The sequence below is a fragment of the Acomys russatus genome, chromosome 6, assembly GCF_903995435.1.
Source record: "Acomys russatus chromosome 6, mAcoRus1.1, whole genome shotgun sequence".
Lineage (NCBI taxonomy): Eukaryota > Metazoa > Chordata > Mammalia > Rodentia > Muridae > Acomys > Acomys russatus.
Window position 1 is genome coordinate 52,169,739 of NC_067142.1, and position 19,696 is coordinate 52,189,434.

At 43.0% G+C, this 19,696-nt stretch overlaps 1 protein-coding gene across 1 annotated transcript in view; it reads left to right on the plus strand.

The window, feature by feature from the left end:
- Positions 1 to 17,602, plus strand: part of Acbd6 (acyl-CoA binding domain containing 6) — a 137,455-nt gene extending 119,853 nt beyond the window's left edge. The window contains exons 7-8 of the mRNA XM_051147616.1: positions 3,713 to 3,743; positions 17,214 to 17,602. Coding sequence (XP_051003573.1) covers positions 3,713 to 3,743; positions 17,214 to 17,368 — 186 coding nt within the window. The 3' untranslated portion in view covers positions 17,369 to 17,602. The remainder of the gene's footprint in view (positions 1 to 3,712; positions 3,744 to 17,213) is intronic.
- Positions 17,603 to 19,696: the final 2,094 nt, after the last annotated feature.

Below are 19,696 nucleotides of genomic sequence, written 5' to 3' on the forward strand. Positions count from 1 at the left end.
ATCTGTCTCCTTTAGTGTCTCTCTGGTGTCACTGTGCTTTTAAATTTTCACAGAGAAAAGGTCCTTCTTTAATAGACTTCTGTCCCCTCGCAGTTTTGAAAAATCCTGAGAGAAAACTCCTAGGCATGGCTTGGGTACCATGCTTGCTTCCAGAACAAGATGGCAAGTGCTGTTTACTAAGCTGCATTACATGCCATTTGAGCTTCTTCCCCAATTCCCTGTTTTCCAAAAGGTCCAAAATAGTACCCAACATCTCTCTACTGTCTTAGTTTGATTTGTTTTCTCCTCGAGCACTCATCACTGAAGTGTGTGTGTGTGTGTGTGTGTGTGTGTGTGTGTGTGTGTGTGTGTGTGTGTTGTCTGTGTGTATGTCTGTATGTGCATGTGTCTGTGTGTGGTCTGTGTGTGTGTGTCTTTCTCTGTATGTTTATGTCTGTATATGTATGTGTCTATGTGTGCCTGTATATGTGTCTGTGTGTGGTGTGTGTCTGGGTCTCAGTGTATGTGTGGATGTGTTGGGGGGGAGACAGGTAGGGAGGGGTGTCTTGCTATATAGTGTTAAGTTTGTGGGCTTGAATGGTCCTTTCACTCAGCTTCCTAGGCAGCTAAGCCCACAGGTGCACATCAGTCTCCTCAGCTCACTGACTGCTGCTAAATATATTTATTTGCTTATTGCTTCTTCCAATGCTACAATATGAGATTACACTCAGCTGTGTTCCCAGTGCCTAGAACAGGGACTGGGCCAGAGAGAAACTAAGCACATATTTTTAATTAGCTAGAAGTTGGGCTAGAGCTACCTATTTATAGGTATTGATAAAAGTGGTTAAAAGAAATTAATTCTCAGCTGGGCGTGGTGGCACACACCTTTAATCCCAGGACTCCGGAGACAGAGGCAAGCAGATCACTGTGAGTTCAAGGACAGCCTGGTCTACAAAGTGAGTTTAGGACAGCCAAAACTACACAGAGAATCCCTGTCTCAAAAAACCAAGAAAGAAAGAAGGAAAGACAGAAAGAGGGGTGGGGGGAGGAAGGACGGAAGGAAAGAAGTTCTCACTTCTAAATGAGGATCAGGAATTAGAAATTAAGAGGGACTAAACTTTTTATATGTATGTACACAGTAATTAAACATGAAAGTTTGCCCAAATAACAGGATAATGTTCATTTTCTCTCTCTCTCTCTCTCCCTCTCTCTCTCTCTCTCTCTCTCTCTCTCTCTCTCTCTCTCTCTCTCAATTCCCAGTTTTTTGTTTATTTGGGGGCAAGGTCTCACTATGTAATCTTGGCTGTTGGCTGGCTTGGAACTCTCTATGTAGACAAAGTTGGCCTCAAACTCACAGAGATCTGCCTGCCTGTGCCTCCTGAGTGCTGGAATTATGGGCTTGCACCACCAAACCTGACATATTCTTTTATTTTTATTTTTACTTTTTTGAAGCAAAATCTTGTACCCCAGACTGACCCTGAACTTAAAGCAGTCCTCCTGCCTCGGCCTCCCAAGTGGTGGAATTGCAGTTGTATACAGCCCTGTCCAACTGAGAATTCTAGTTTTTAAAGACGAATAATTGTATAATATATATGTATTGAGATGGGGGAGTAGAATCCTAAGGTTGTAGTAGACTCGGAGCCCTTTCTGGAATCGCCGTTTTGTTGGATATTTGTACTGAGACTATAAACCCATGAGGCCATACATTTTCACTGTCTGACACTGGAAACCAGCAAGACAGATTTGGGTCTTACCCCATTTTGGCTAGTTCTGTTCTTTCCAATAGCCTCAGCTATACCCAGACCAAATAAAACTCTGGAGTGAGACTCACATGTCATGCTGCCCTACAATGACCTCACTCTGACCCAGTTCATAGCCACCGCAGCTCCCTTCCTCCCTCTCTCCCCTAATCTTGGGGGCGGAGTGAAGCAAAAGGGAGCAAGGCAGAAACTGTATCTAAAAAGACAAGAAAAAGTAGGCAAAGATGACTGTATCCATTCATTACTCTTCTGTTGCTGTGATAAAAGCACCATGACCAAAGGAACTTATAGAAAAAAGAAGTTATTTGGGCTACAGTTCCAGTGGGATAAGAGTCCATGATCAAGGGCTGGGGTGGCAGAGCAAGCCTATAGGAGCTGCAACAGGATGCTGAGAGCTCACCAACGTTACAGTAATAAGTATGAAGCAGAGAGCATAGAAAGTGCTATACAGACTTTTTATCTCAACCCCACCTCAGTACGTCCTCAGCCGAGGCTGCAGCACTTCAACTTCCCCAAGCAGCAGCACCAAGATGGGGGGCCATGTACTCAGGTGCCTCCACTTGTAGGGGACGTTTCTCACTCTAATCACCCCAGTGACCAACTGTGCCCCTGATTTTTGGGTGCTGCTGCCTATGTCTCACTTCCCTTACACTTCAGTGTCTGTATTATCATTGTGAGCATTCCTAACTCAGCCCTGCCATATGTACCCCATCCACCGCCTCCCAGCTACGGCTTCCCTGTTTTGTCTCACCCAGCCAATGCACCTCACCTCTAAATCCTATGAGAAGCACAATCCCCTGTAGGAAAACAGGCTATGTTGCCTTGTGCATGCTCCCCTGCCTCCAGGTTTCTAGACACAAGGCAGGGGGTTCGGGGAGGGAGCGGGACTTAAGGAATGACTTCTTACTCCCCCGCCCAAACCAAAAATAATTTCTCTCTGACAGCTTCTTGCACTTATTTGTAAGATTTAACAGAGATGCTTACAGCTAAAAGTTTTGGAGCTAATCCCATTGCCACATTAGGTGTGAAAACAGATACAGGGTACTCAGGAACACTGTAGTAATAGTTCAGCCATCATTCTTTTTTTGTTGTTGTTTTGTTTTGTTTTGTTTTTGAGACAGGGTTTCTCTGTGTAGTCTTGGCTGTCCTGGACTCACTTTGTAGACCAGGCTGGCCTCGAATTTACAGCGATCCGCCTGCCTCTGCCTCCCGAGTGCTGGGATTAAAGGCATGGGCCACCACGCCCGGCTTCAGCCTCCGGTCTTCATTTACCGTGGCAACAGTGGTCTTCTGAACAAGCTCTGCATTCAGAGTGACAACTAAACTCTGCCCTCATGTGCACCTCTGATAGTTCATTGCATATATTCTGCGGTCTGCTCTCAGTTTAGGAGGTAACACTGCTTAGAAGTAACAGTCTGTTCTATTGTTTTACATATGTATTTCAAATAGCTTGGCTTTCAAAGAAAAAACTAGAATGCTGCCATTTCCTGTGTGACCTATGGGGTCTTGTTCTTAACTTCTGGACCTTTGCGTACTTTGAAATCACCTTTTTTTATGTTTGTTCTGGTTAGAAACCTAGTGTCTTTAGCCTGGAATTTGTTAATCTTTTAAAAAGACATTAAAAAGGTATTAACCCTTACTAAAAGTCACAGTCCCTAGCTTCGAGGACAGGATTGGGAGTCAGGTAAGCACTATGGTGACAGTTCTTCTCTCACTGTGCCCAGCAGCCATGTTAGACTGCGTCCTCCCCAGATCTGGTTTGACTCTCACTGTGCTGTAGCTGCTGCGTGCACTGTTTACAATTTTCCAAGGTGCAGCGTGGTCTAAAATGCTGTGAGGTGCAGAGAAACAAGGACTTTTCCTGTGTCCAATAAACCTGTAGAACCTTGGTATCCTCTATGTTTGCAGTAGTTTATATACTTTTATAGACTTGCAGATCTTTTCTAAAGTGTACCATTTCTGTTCTTTTGTAGGACAATGAAGGTCAGACAGCTCTTCACTATGGTAAGCTGAATTGTTTCTGAATTGTTGGTCATATTTGAACATTTTTTTTCTGTCTACACCTATGTGGAAGAAATAGTAGAAATGCAGTGACTGTCATCAGCAGTGGAAGCTTCTCCACCCACTGCTGAAAATTCATTATTTTATTCTTGGTACTGTCAGGGACAAAGATGCTAGTCTTTGTTATTTTAGAATCTAATCTCTCTCCTATTTAAAACACACACACACACACACACACACACACACACGCACACACACACACACACACAATTCTCTTGAGGTTGGGGAGATGGCTCAGTCAGTAATGGCTCCCTGTGCAAGCATGAGGACTTGGGTTCAGATCCCCAGTACCCACATAAAAGCCAGGCACAGAGGCATGCATCTGAGCCCTGGGGTTGTATTGACCATCCAAGATAACTAGAAATGGTAAGCTCCAGGCTCAGTGACAGGCCTTGTCCCAAAACATGGTGGAAATGGATAGAGGAAGACAATGTGACCTCTGGTTTCTCCATGCCCGCAGAGAGGCTAGCCTTCCTCGCACATGCATACACCGCACAGAAAAAATAATAACTTTTTGATGAGCCCCTAACCTGCAGTTTTACTATGTGTAGTTTTAGTGGCCCACAGTCAGTTATGACCCAAAAATAGAAAACATGAAAATAGAAAGTGAGTAGGTTTTAAATTCTGTGCTGTTCTGAGCAGCGTGAGGAAGACTCATGCCATCCTTGCTCCTCCAGGCTAGGGTATGACTCATCTTTTTGTCTGACCTATTGAAGCTACGTTATACCACACTAGTCGTGCGTGTGCCACTCGCTAGTGTCTCGGTTACCACAGCAGCTGCCACCATGCATGTGTTCAAATGACCCGTCAGTGGCAGCCTGACAACTCGGTTGATAGCACACTGTTTGCCTCACTTTATCTTATCACATGGATGTTGAGTCGTCTCGTATCATCACAAGAATTGTGAGCATAGTTCAGTAAAATGTACTTAATTGCTGTTAATCTCTTAATAAGAGTGTGTGGAGAAATAAAAACCAATGTAAGTATATGTATGTACATATATGTATACATATATAATGCATGTGCATGCTTATGTGCATATGTGTATTTCTTGACCCCATCTTCAGTTTCTTGACTTTTTCTCTGAGATAAAGAGAAACTATTATAACTGAATAAAGAAAACAAATTTGGTTTTTAAATTTATTTTCTCTACTATTTTTACTTCAACAATATAGAATAAAAATTATCTATACAGTAGAAATAATAAATGGCTCTTAAAGAACTATTAAATAAATTGAATTCAATAGAAAATATTAAAGTATTTTCTAAATTATAAAACACTAGCAAATATAATTGAGAGATTCTATTATGTATGAATATTACTGAATAAAAGACAGCCATCAGTGTTTAAATCAGGCTACGATTCAACCACCTTGTTTCCGTTTTGGAAATGAGCACACACTGCTTTGCCAGTCTTAACAGTGCTGGGCTAGGACAAAACCAAGGGGCTCAGACGCCCTTCAGCGCCTTTGTCCACTCCTGAGCATTTGTGGGGTGCCATGAGCATCACTGGCTTACCTGGGAGTCTAGCCTGCTGTGCTAGCTGTTTGCAATCCATGTAAATCAGACTGATAATGAAAAGTGAAATGTCTACACATTTATGCGTTTAGCTATGAATCAATCTATGGTATTACCTAGATAGTAAAACTAGCAGGAAAAAAAGGAAACTTGTGAGTCCATGGCACTTTTGAACATAAATGCCAAAATCCTCAGGAAAATATTAGCAAACGAAACTATCATTGTACTTAGATACAAATTTTATATCATAATCGAGTTGAGTTCATCCCAGAAGTTGATGTAACATTTTAAAACATATTAGTAGGATTTTCTACATTTCCAATTTAGATGAAATAACTAATTCAGTAATTTAGATGTATAAAAAGCTTGTGAGAAAAGTCAACACTCAATTTAAGAAGTTTATAAACGTGGTTCAGGCCTCATGGGCTTACGCCAGGCTTGTGCGTGACATTCTAGTTCCCTGCTGACCACACAGGCTGTGTAAATCGCTTACTTTAGTTTACAGTTGATGAGATAGGAACCATTGCCTCAGACTAGGTATAAGAATATAAGAAGTTAATTTATGTAAAGTGCTTAAGACAGGCTCTAATACATGCTATGTATGCAATAAGTGTTAGTAGGTCTTACTGTTTATGATAAAATACTTGGATAAACTAGAAATACAGCATTAGGGTTATAGCATTACTATATAACAGTCTTGTAATACATCTATCACCGAAAGAAGGTCAATAACAGAAAGCTGTATAGGGCTGGAGAGCTGGCTCAGGAGTTAAAGGCACTGACTGCTCCTCCAGAGGTCCTGAGTTCAATTCCCAGCAACCACATGGTGGCTCACAACCACCTATAATGTGATCTGATGCCCTCTTCTGGCCTGCAGGTGTACATCGAGACAGAACACTGTATGCATAATAATAAATAAATAAATCGGTTTATTAAAAAGCTGTATAGAAGTACTGTTTCCTTATATCGCTGGAACTTGGTTGGTTTAAATGTGAAGGGTGTTCTAGTAAGTTTGCATCAAGATAATAATGATGATTAAAGAAATAGAAAAAACATTAAAGAAATTAAAATACTACATTAACACTGTAGAGTACTGTCTGTCTGATACAAAAGCCAAGCAGCAATGAAGGAAAAGAGGCATCAAACACGAAGCAGGAAGTACAGCAGCAAGTGTCTCTCAAGTGGAGAATGATTGAATGAATAAAGCACCCTGTGTTGTCCTCTGGCCGCCACATGTGCGAGCATGTACATGCATAGTCACCCATGTGCACACATACAGTCATGTCTACACAAGCACCTACATGCACACTGTATTCTTTCTTTTCTATCACTGTGGTTAAAACACCATGATCAAAGCAACTTATAGAAGAAAAAGTTACTTTAGGCTTATAGTTCCAAAGGGTTAGAATCCATAATGGTGGAACAGAGACAGCAACTGGGAGTTTACATCTCAAACTGTTAGCAGGAAGTGCGGGGGGAAGGGGGAGACACGTCTTAATCCTTCCCACACAGCCAACTGGGGGCAAGTATGCAAATGCCTAGACTTATGGGGAACTCCTCATACATGTACACACACACACACAGCATGTACACACACACACACACACACACACACACACACACACACACACACACACATGCAAAGAGCCAGGCTGGTGATGCACACCTATAGTTGAGCTTCTCTATAGGCTGAGGAAAAGGATCTCAAATTCAAGACCATATATTTCATCATAGGCAATATAATGAAATCACCACTAGAAAAATAACCATGTGAGAGGTGTGGAGGACACTATCGACATCCTTGCAGAGGGTTGATGGTCTTCACACACTCCAGGGAGAAAACTGCAGACCCACGCATTGCTCTCCTGTGGAAAATGCTTGTTTCTTTGTTAATGTACTAGCATGTGAAAGGGCTGTGTTCAGAAATAGTTCCAGGGGAAGGTAAAATGATGAACTTGGTGTTGCTGCTGACTGCTCTTTGATAGGAACAGATTTTGTTCCACATATCTAGGTCCTCTGCAGTACAAAGGAATGTCCACCAGGATAGCAAAACAGTTTATGCAGATATGGAAATGATTAAAACTGCTTCTTATTCACAGGATTTGGAAATTGCATAAAAGGATTATCTTACAGAATGATTATTAGTCCAATCATAACTTTAAGAATGCATTTTTACTGAAAAAATGCTTAGAGCCAATTTCATTCACATACAGGAATTGGATATTAAAAAAAAAAACGAATCCTGCTGTTTTCAGTATTTCTTGATTTCATTGTAAATATGGAGAAGTTTAATTATGCTCGGGAGGCAGAGGCAGGCAGATCGCTGTGAGTTCGAGGCCAGCCTGGTCTACAAAGTGAGTCCAGGATGGCCAAGGCTACACAGAGAAACCCTGTCTCGAAAAACCAAAAAAAAAAAAAAAAAAAAAAGAAAAGAAAAGAAAAAATAAAGATACAGGTATAGATCTTTAAAAGTTTACAGACTTTCATAAAAATATTTTAAAAAATAAACTTGGGGAGTCTTTCTGTTTGTTTAGTTGGTTGGGGTGTTTGTTTGTTTGTTTGTTTGTTTGTTTGTTTGAGACAGGGTTTCTCTGTGTAGTCTTGGGTGTCCTAGACTTGCTTTGTAGACCAGGCTGGCCTTGGACTCACAGCAAACTGCCTGCCTCTGCCTCCTGAGTGCTGGAATTAAAGACATGCACCACCATACCTGGCTTAAACATGTTTTTGTTTTGTTTTGTTTTGTTTTTCTGAGACAGGCTTTCTCTGTGTAGCTTTGTCTGTCCTGAGCTGACTTTGTAGACCAAGATGGCTTCAAACTCACAGAGATCCTTCTGCCTTTGTGTCCCTGAGTGCTGGGATTACAGACGTCTGCCACTGTACCTGGCTTTAAACATGTTTTGTTTTTTGAAGATTTGATTTAGTCTAGCAGTACAAATATGAAAGACAGATTATCTACATCAGGCCAGTGTTTAGTTGTGGGGAAGCCTGATCTACACAAATTTAAAGTTCAAATTTATATTCTTGATTGTTTGGGAAATCACCAGACTAAGGAGCTGAGGCAGGTGTGCTGTTCTGGTTTGTCCTCTCTGACAGAGCGTATAACTTGCCATCCACTGATTGAAGTGTATAAACTTCCCGCTCCTCAGCACTTCTGCTAGAGTGAGCAAGGTCCTCTTGCCTCCACTTCCCAACACTGGGATTACAGGCAAACACCACTGCACCCAGCTTTCATGCACAGATGCAAAGGCTCTGGCTCAGGTCCCCTTGTGTGCGCAGCTTGCATTTTACTGATGGAGCCCTCTCCCTGCCCCCAGCTGCTGCATGTCTCCTAAGAGACACATTTCAGTGCAGCCACAGCACTCTGAAGTTCCTTAGCTGAGAATAAACTCATAGTCTGACATTACAGATCACACTCACATGCACATCAGCAGGTGTAGTAAACCATGGGGTTTGGGTTTTTTCGCACTTAGTTATGTGTAGGGAGAGGGGTGTGCACATGCCACAGCGCACGTGGGGACGACAACCTGCAGTTGCTTCTCTTCCTACACCGTGTCAACTCAGGTTGCTAGGCTGGTGGCAAGTGCCTTTACCTACTGAGCCATCTCCCCAGCCCAGGATCACGTTTTAAAGGACTTGAGTGAACTATTGGATAAGAATAGTTAGAGCAAGTTTGTAAAGAGGAAATCAAAAGCACAGGAATGGGTTTTCCATAAAGTGAACAGGCAGCTGTGAAAGACAGCCAAATCGAGGTTTTATGGGTTTGTTTGCTTTGGGGGGGGTTATTGTTGTTGTTGTCGTTTGTTTGTTTTTGTTTTTCAAGGCAGGGTTTCTCTGTGTCACCCTGGCTGTTCTGGAGCTCACTCTGTATGCCAGGCTGGCCTGGAACTCAGAGGTCTATTCCTCTGCTTCAGTCCCAAGTGCTGGGGTTAAAGGTATGTGCTACCATGCCCAGCTCCAAATCTAGTTTAAATAAAATATTTTAAATATAGGACTTTTACAATGATTAGGCAAAGTATACAGTTAGCACAAGTAATGAAATAAAAAAAAGACGAGACAAGAAAATGGTATATTGGCAGCTCTTTGTAAGAAATCACCCAAAAGGCAGAACAGGAAAAGAGAGATAGAAATGGGATATCGCTTAGAACTATGGCTCTCAACCTGTGGGTCGTGACTCTTTTGGGGTCTCAGGTGTCCTACATATCAGATATTTACACTACAATTCACAACAGAAGCAAAATCACAGTTATGAAGTGGTAACAAAAATGATTTTATGGTTAGTGGCTACCACAACATGAGGAAGTGTATTAAAGGGTCACAGCGTTAGGAGAGTTGAGAAACACTGTATTAGAGCCTAGTAAAAAGCCAGAACTGTGCCTCAGTGGTAAAACATTTGCCTGTACTTTGATCTCTACCACCATTTATTCATTCATTCGTTTCCTCTCTCTTACTGCCCCCCCACACACACACACAAACTGGCTTATTTTTATTTTATGTGCCTGAATGATTTGCCTTCATGTGCTTAGTGCTCACAGAGGCCAGAAGAGGGTGTCAGATTCACTAGCACTGGAGTTACAGATGGTTGTGAGCCATCATATGGTTGCTGAGAATTGAATCCAGGACCTCTGGAACAAGAGCCAGTGCTCTTAACCACTGAGCTATCTCTCTAGTTCCCTCTGCCACCATTTTTGTTGTTGTTGTTGGTGGTGGTGGTGGAGGTGGTGGTTATTGTTGGTGATTGTTTCTTCAAGACAGGGTTCCTCTGTGTAGCTTTGTCTGTCCTGGAACTCACTCTGTAGACCAGAGTGACCCCAAATTCAGAGATCCACCCATTTCTACCTCCCGAGTGCAGGATTAAATGTGTGTGCCACCACTCTCTGGCTATTTTTTTAAAGGGGAAATGAGAAGTGTCTAATATGTGTTCCAAGAAAGATTCTAGGAGAATCAGTATATATACTGGCAGGATGTGATGGTACATGGCTTTAATCCCAACACTTAGGAGGCAGAGGTAGGAGGATGTCTGAGTTTGAGGCCAGCCTTATCGGCATAGGGAGTTCCAGGACATCCAAGGCTATACAGAGAAACCCTGTTTCAAACAAACAAACAAACGAAAGAATATTTACTGACAGTTTCTCAAGTTGGAGTTCATCAGACTCTTCAGATCCAGGAATAACCTAGCAGTCATGGCGGCCTGAAGTGTTTTCCAGCAGGATGCTATTCAGTGGTGAGAGTGAGCTGCAGCCACTTGAGCACAGCTTGGAGCTCCCAAAAAACACCTTGAGTTCAAGATGCTGAACCCAAGAATGAATGTACACAGCGCACTTTCCAATACATGAGAGTCAAAAGTGGGGAGAGTGTCCAGCATCAGGAGACAAGAGGATGACTAACTTGGCAAACATGGAAGTGGCTTGTTAAACTGGGAGGGGTGCTTCTGGGACCCTAATACTTATGTGATAATGTATGGACAAGTTACATGGATAGATTCATCTTAAGAAAACATACATATGACTGGCATTCTTCTGTAACCTGTTAAAGCTTACAGAGAGTGTGTGTATATCTTAGAGATAAGGTACCAGTGTTGTCCTTTCTGCTTTCCTGCCTTTCCAACAAATGGCCAAGCTTCGGTATTGCTTTCCCCACTAGCAGATGAAAATCTGGGAGCCAGGAAAGTGCTCTGACCTTTTCAGCAATTCAGGCTGTAGAGAGCAGAGCCACTGGACAGGTCTGGTTGCACAGCCACTCCTGTATTCTAATATCATACATGGCTGCCATGCCAGAGAGCACTCACAGTATCTTCCAGAAAATCATTAGAGGGGAGGGCAGGTGTTTTGTTTTTTGAAACATGACCTCACTATATAACCAGGATTAGCCTGGAACTTGCTACGTAGCCCAGGCTAGCTTCAAACTCACAATACTCCTGCCCAGCCAAAGCCCTGGGATTACAGGCATGCACCATCACATCCAGCTTGGAAAGTTACCTTTTACAGGAATAATAAAATGGGAAATCCCTTATCATGGGCCTTTTGGTCAGTGAGGCAGAGCCAGTTTCCACAACTGTGCTGTGAGTAAACACATACTGCTATTGATGTGCTGTGTGTTTTCATAGTCTTCTTTCAGTTCACTGAGACATTAGACATTAATAAAAATGATCCCCTACTGAGACACCCTCAATTTCTGTCTCTGAGGTTATATTAATTATTGTGGAAAGAACCAAGCATATAATGTTACAATCAAAATAATTAAACCCTAAAGTAATATCATTAGTCAGATATTTTGACATTATGAATATATAAAATTAAAATGTTCTGACAACTCAGCAGTGTTTCATGAAAATATTTTCAGATTAATTAACAATCACTTTTAGAGTAATTCACTTTTAGTTTTATTCCTTTACTAGTTTACTGGACTTTTGTTATTTTCAGAATAGTCAAAAATATTATATGTAATAGTAGCAATGATGATCATTTATTAAGCACCTACTGAATGCCTAGCAGTCTGTTAAGCATATTTTATTCTTTTAGTCATTCAATGTTATTTAATCCTTTTTATTTGGTGTATGCTTAGTGGCTACTGATGTGATTTGATTTTAGGGCCTTCACCCATTCTTGGGATTTTCATAAACTGTAAGTGTGGTTAAATACAGTGAGTGCAGACAGTGTTGGGGAGGTCTTCAGGGGCTTAGCTATTACTTTTTATGAATTATGGTTGAGCTTGACAGCTGTCCTTGTGTTGACAGCTCTTCTGATTATAGCAGTTGTCAAACTCCATCCTTAAGCAGGTTGTAAATCCTGGCTTCTTCCGATTAAAACTGGGTCAGAGCCAACCGCAGGTTAACTAGAGGCCACCATTGTCCTTACTAGTTTGTCCTAAATGGTCTTTGTGTGGAAACATATTAAAACCCTTATTTCCTCACATTTTACCTGAGTGTTTGGAGTCTTCAGATACTGGTCCTCTTGTTATTTCGTGATTAAACATGGTCCTTGCTGGAGTATATTGCAGTAAGTGTGCTCTTCCTTATAAATGGCCTGTTAGCTTTCCCCTCCTCTTCCTCCACTGGGAATACTAATATCATTGCATCTGTGTCTCCCAGGGGAAATCAAGGCTTTTCCTTGCACGTGTGGTCATGTGATTGCAAAGTGGGCTGGCTTTGTATCCTCATGAGCCTTCAGGCTTCCACGGAAAGCGCCATCTGTTCTCTTCCTTCCACACTGTTACAGGGCAGTGGGAGGAGGCATTAGAGTGAAAATAAATAAAATAAAAAAAGAAAGAAATTCATCATCAAAACCCCGAGGATTAATGGAGTCAGAAGGCGCACTGCTCTGAATGAGAATTCATCTTCACCTGTGCAGTGTCAGGGCCGCCTGTGTGGCACTTGACAAATAGAGGTTCCCAGGGTACCATAAATTCAGCAACTGTGTGGTCCCTGTAGGCCAGCTCAGGCTTTCCCAAGACCCCAGCACACTGTGGGCACTGCGATGGCCCCTCGCTAATTTGGTGAGTGTTGGCACTGGCCCCCTCTCTTGCTCTTGCTGTCTTTCCTGTCGTCTTTGCTTTTGTTGTGAGAACATGAGCAGATTGCACACTCTGGCTTGTGACCTGTGCTTCACTAAAGATGCAGAAGGCAAGGGATGGATTTTGAGTAAATTCTAACTTCTCAGCACCATGCTGCATAGAGAGGATACAAAAACAAACAAACAAACAAACAAACATGGGCCGGGGAAGCTCACCATGGGAATGGAGACCCAGGTCCATTTCTTCAACAGCAATTTGTTGGGCACGTGGTGAGCCAGTCTCCCCCAGGTACCATCGTGCCCCTCACATGCCCTGTTGATATTGGCATCAATTCACATGGTGGCTTTATAGACAGGGTCCCATCATCTGCACCCATCTATCTCTTTTTTCTCTCTGCTGTTACTCTCTGCTTGCTTATGCTTCCAAATGGGCCTGTCTTTTTCATAAACCTTAGGTGCTTGTTAGTAAAATCCCTTTTATATAGGTATACACACCACACCCCTGCTGAAATACTGTGAGTTAAATCTCACTTTATAGTTAGGCTGATGCTAAAATTTCACCTACATGTTATGCTAGGGGAATGTTACACAGCACAAGGGCTGTTTTCTTAGTTGGGTGGCTATAGTCAACAAGTTATGGAATTAAATTCTTCCAACTCTGCTCCTGGGTTTGAATCCTGAGGTTATGCCCCCACTGCACTGCTGCACAGCTTACTCGTGGCCCTTTGCCTAGGAGGTCACATTCTACATCCTCAGCAGACGTCTGCTCAGCCCCGTTGCCCTGATCAAGTGTTGGGTTAGAGGAGCTAAGTGTCAGATCGTGCTGGCTGTCCTGAACTGCAGGTTCATATATGTAGTTTCTAATGACACTGATACAAAAGTCCCACTTTAAAAGCTAAGCAAGTGCACCTCACAGGAGGTCAAGGTGGTGAACTAACTCTGCGTACTTATTGTTTAGAAAGTGGGTGTTCCATGGGTGGTTCTTGTCAGGAAATATGTCCTCACAGCTACTTGACCCAGGCAGTGTGCCTTTAACTTCTTCTGTTTTATGAGTCTCTACACATTTCAGTCTGAATGGGTAGATAGTTAATCATGGTTAAACTCCAGAAATTTAGGGTTGAAATGTTGATTGAGATTATTTGAGGCTGCAATTTTAAATCCTCAGTGTCAGTCGATGGCCTGGACATATGGCTGAGTGGTAGAGTACATGCTTGCAGTACATAAGACCCAGCATCACAAAACAACGGTGAGGGGGGACTCTGAAGGAAAGAATCTAATTTTAAACACTTGTTTTGATCTCAGGCCTTGGCAAAGACAGTGCTGTCTCCGCCTTCCCTGCTATTGATGTAGTCTCAGGGTCTACCACATACTTAAATACATCACCAGTCAGCAGCTTCTCTAGGATTGGGACAGACAATTCTTGCTTCTCTTTACCTTTTCTCCTATTCTCCATCTATTCATTCATCAAGTGCTACTTTCACGTACAAGGGACCCCCCCCCCTCCACTGAAGGCAGAGGTAGGGTTCCCAGACAGCCTTGCTCTAGCTCAGAAAATGCCCCTCCTCAACTTCGGTTCTCTTAGAACCAGGTTCTCTCTGGTTATGGACAAGAGTTTGATGACTAAGGACATCAGGATAGGGAATGTAAAAAGACATCAGAAGGCTGGGGAGATGCTTCATCTGTGAAAAGGCCAGGCTCACAACCAAAAATATAAGAGATGCTGGAGCCATGTCAGTTTATAGCCCACCAGAGCTTGGCTTTTACTCAACAGCTCTTGCTTACTTCACAACATAAAACTGAAATGCTCTAAGCTGGAAATGCCTGCCTGAGCGTGAAGACAGTCAGGGTCTTTAATTATGAATACCAATAGAGCAGGTCAGTGAGCGCGCTCACAGACGCGCACGCACATGGCTTGAAGATTGGGGGAAGTGTGGAGAACATCATCCCTGAGAGCCAACTGAGGATCGCAATGACCTCAAAAGGACAAAGCGCTCCCATCTCACCCCACAGTAAGCCTCAACCTAAGTCATAAGCAGTGGCCGTCTGCTGCATGAGGAGAGGTGAGAGGTCAGAACCGACAGAGGCTCCTTCTGTGGTTGAGACATGCATAGAGTGCTACAGCTGAGGGCGGAGGGAAATTGAGAAGAAACTATCCGCTACCCAGACAGTGCACTGAGTTATTTGTGGCAGTAGCAAAGCCAGACCCAACTCAATTACTAATTTGCCCAAAACCCATGCTACTGGCCTGACGAAAGGAGCATGCCCATTTCTGGATATACATCGGGTGGCTCCAGCCTCTGTTGCCCTCCTTCCAAGTTCTCTGCATTCACTCAAAACATGAGACAAAGCACAGCAAGAGGAAGACGACGTTTGTCAAATAAGTGATAGAGTAACTGGACAATTCAGTAAGGACACGGATGACCAGAACAGCATTTCTAACAGTTTCATTTAGTTGACATCTGCAGAACAGTCACCTAACCAGCAATATACACTTCCCACTCATGATGTTCCATAAGCTAGACTGTGATCTGGGCCTGTTAGAAACACACACACACACACACACACACACACACACACACACACACACCCATACACACACACATGCACATGTGCACAAAAATTTTGTCATCTGACACCACAGAACTAAGTTAGAAATCAATAACAGACATATGCTGGAAAACACCCAACTATTTGAAATTTTAACATAATTCTGAATAACTTATAAATAAAAAGAAATTGATGGAGTTGAGGCAGTGGCTCAGACGGCAAAGGCGTTTCCTGAAAGCATGGAGGTGAGCCCTCTCCCCAGCACCCACGTAAGTCTGGCACAGTGGCTCGCTCCTGTAGTGGTTGCTGGTGAGGCAGAAACTAGTGGTGCTTCCTGGGCTTTGCTAACCAGTCAGACATGTTGACTCAGCAAGCTCCAGGCTCAGTGAGACACTAGTGTCCTCCCTGACCTCTACATGTATGTGCATGTGCACATGTATCCACACACTTACATTCATATACACCAACATATATGTGCAAAAAAAAAGGCAAACTCCTAATTTTAAGAATGAAATGGAGACACTGACCCATGTGTTGCATTATATTATAAAGCAAACAAGGAAACATGAACAACTTTAAACCAATAAATTAGAGACTGCTTGCAGAAATCTCTATAGACTATGACTGGAAGCAGATCCTTCATTGGAGGGATGTGTGTGTCTAGGGTAGCCTGTAGTGGCAGGTTATTGTTCAGAGTGCACTCTCAGGAGACTGAGGTGCTTTCCTGCACAGGCCTCCTCTGCCCAGCATCACCACTTGTCTTTGTTTTGATTCTTTGTCCTGTGAGTGACTACTCACCTTTTGTGTGTTTATTGTTGTTTATGCTTCATTTTGTGTAAAATTCCTGCTTTTGCCTTCGACTCAGTCATCTCAGCCCCATCTAATTGTTAGAGCTTTGTTTCCTCCCTTGTAATACCGGCTTTGTGATAAATCTGACTTCTGTACATGTGCAGAATAGACACCCTTCTGCTCTAACCCTTTGATCTGTTTGTCTGTCCTGGGGCGGTAACAGTGCCACCTTCATTTCCTCTCCTGTACCTTAGACTTAGTGACACCTTAAGATTTTAGGGCCTGGGAAATGGCTCAGTGGGTAAAATACTTGCTGCATGTAGACAAGGAAATGAGTCCAGAGCCCCATCACGCACACATAAAAGCCAGGCTGCACATCTTTAACCCCAGTTCTTCAAGATGGAGGCAGGATACCAGGAACTTGCTGGCCTGCCAGCTCCAGGTTCAGCAAGAGACCCTGTGGGGAGCAGTGGAGGAGTACACTTGACGATGTCCTCTGACCTTCACACACTCACACATACCTGAGCACACCTGCACACACACACATGTGTGCATACAAACCCACATACAAAATTTCACATAGTGATGATCTAATTACTAGACCAGTTTTTTCCTATTTAAATTCAATTATATATATTGAATATAAATATTCAATTGTGTGTGTGTGTGTGTGTGTGTGTGTATTACCTCTTCAAAGAAAAAACAAAATGTTTTCTTTAATGTAGTACATTTAGCCTTTTGACATGGGTTACACACTTACCCTTATTTGAAAATGTAGATCAACATAAAACCACGGTGTCTTTTGCTCTTTGCTGTTATTCCATCCTTGCAAATAGGGACACAAGTCTCACAATTTTACAAATAAAATGTGTGTTTCTATGCAAGGAAAAAGATCTGACTTCTTAAGACCTGTTCTGGCTGCAAGGTGTGATCATCCTGCAGCCGCCATCGGGTGCTTACTGTTCAGGACTCCTTACTGCCCACCCTTGCCATTGCTGCCGCAAAGGAGTGCTTTCCCTGTCGCTCGGTTAACTGTCCATTTCCCTTGCAGCTGCTGCCTGTGAGTTTTTGGACATTGTGGAGCTGCTGCTCCAGTCTGGCGCTGACCCCACTCTCCGAGACCAAGACGGCTGTCTGCCAGAGGAGGTGACGGGCTGCAAAGCGGTTTCCCTGGTACTGCAGCGGCACAGCGCAAGCAAGGCTTGATCCAAAGACTGGAAAGGCACATTCTGGCAGAATAGGACTTCAGGGATGAAAGGAACTGCAAAATAATACTTCTTTTACCACCCATCTTTGGTATGCATTGGCTAATAAAATCAGTTCTGAGGGACTGGGATACTGACGTCTCAGCAATTCATTCTCCATGCATACATGCTGGGGGTACAGTCCTGGGGGTGAACGCGTGTACTGTGCATAATATAATCCAATTCTGCCGAGCATGCTCTGAAATTTATCACTGCTCTAGAAGGTGGGGAGCGGAGCAGACAGATCATATTTCACAATATTAAACATGGCTGCTCTCTCTCTCTCTCTCTCTCTCTCTCTCTCTCTCTCTCTCTCTCTCTCTCTCTCTCACTCACACACACACACACACACACACACACACACACTCTACAGACGCAAAATGTGCCAAGCAGCACTACACTGACAATTAGGGAAGTTTTGTGAAATCCTAGAAGGCAGAGAGAAATGATCTTGTAGCATTTTCACAGCTAATCTGAATAGCTAGGTAAGATGTGTGTTGTGTAAAGACAGGCTTGAGATTATAAGGAAGAGGAAGGCGTTAAGAAAGCGAGAGAAGGAGAAGGCGGAGCGTTGTCCCTGGGGCTGTGGAGTCTGGTCAGCAGTCGGTACTGAAAAGCTCAAACCCTTTAGCATTGCAGGTCGAGCTCAGCAGCATCACTTGAGGGTTGAGACACAGCTTCTCCAGCTGCATCGATTAGATCAGGATTTCGTAAGCACAGAGCAGGAACAGAAGTTCCCTCAGGACTCTTAATTAGCCATAATGTCCTTTGCAGCAGTAATCTAAAAAGACAACTCAGACCTGGCCTGCTACCTGCTAGGCTGTTCACTTGCCCCTGATGTGTTACTGTGGGGATATTTCCAAAAGAGCATCTGTTTTGCATGAGAAGCATAATAGGTAGGCATGTGTGCCACGCTTTTTATGTCAGAGATGAACAAGTGCTCTGTTACTGAGCCTGCCTCCCCACACTTTCCCTTTTAAACCTCGAGAACTTCACCCAGGGAATCCCTTGACATTCTTAATATATAAGAAAAATAAATAGAAGGAGAAATGAAAGAAGAAATTAATGGCAGGGCAAACGTAGCCAGTAAGAGAATTCTCCAACAGGTAAGACTGTTAAAATAGGAAGTACCTTGCTTAGTGGAGCTCACAGTGGCACATACAGTTTTTGTTAGCCTGGGCTAGCCTATCCTGGAGCAAGCCCCTCCACAACGTATGAACACTGCTTGTTTTATGGCTCTTACAGCTGACCTTCATACATGAGATGCAAAGCCAACCTGTTCACCAAGACTAATCATTTTTGAAATTATCTCTTAATTTCCTGTGGAAATGATACACACATTGGTGCATACTGAAGGGTTAGTGTAAGTCTCTATTCTTTGTTCTTTTCCACAGTCCTCGCTGTGCTGCAGCCTACCTTATCCTAAGTCTTCTGTGGTCCACTTTCATCAATGTATTTGAAAAATATTGCACGTTGGTTACAGTAAATGTGACCAAGACACTGTGTGTGGTCTTTCGTTAGCATTATTTTGTTCATCTTAAAGAGATTAACAAATCGAGTTATTCATTCATTTAGTCACGTTCGAGCAGTTGTCGAAGCAAGAAGGGACCCAGGGCCTTCTCTCTCCATCTGGCTTTTCTTGCTGTTGAGCTCAGCATTTAGAACTATATGGTTTTTTGAGCAAAAGATATGACTTGTTTATTTTATGTTAAAGATCTTAATTGGGTGCAGTGGTTATTTTGTTATTGTTTTCAGACAAGTTTCTCTGTGTAGTCCTGGCTGTTCTGGACTTGCTTTGTAGACCAGGCTGGCCTCGAAGTCACAGCGATCCACCTGCCTCTGCCTCCCAAAGTGCTGGGATTACAGGTATGCGCCACCACGCCCAGCTTAAGATCTTAATTTTATATCCAAGACTATGAGTGGAAACAGTTATCAGTAAGTCTGAGTGTGGTGGGACCCATAACCTCCACACTGGGGAGGTGGAGGAGGGACGGCAAGTGCAAAGCAAGCCTGAGTTACATCCAAGACCTTGTCTCAATTTAAAAGGGGGACGGGGACTATCATTATCAATTTAATATTTTCAAGTCCAGTGAATTCTAAAATTAATTTCCAAAACCTCTATTCTTTTGTTCCCAATCTCTGAATTTTCAAAAACCTTACTATCACCTAGTAATCTTTGGATCGTTTTCCTGGGTCTTCTACATAGATTTCATGCAGAAAAGTCAGAGAACACTGAGTCATGGTTTAGTTCACTCCCTTTAAATTATTGAACTGTGCCAGCACATCACAT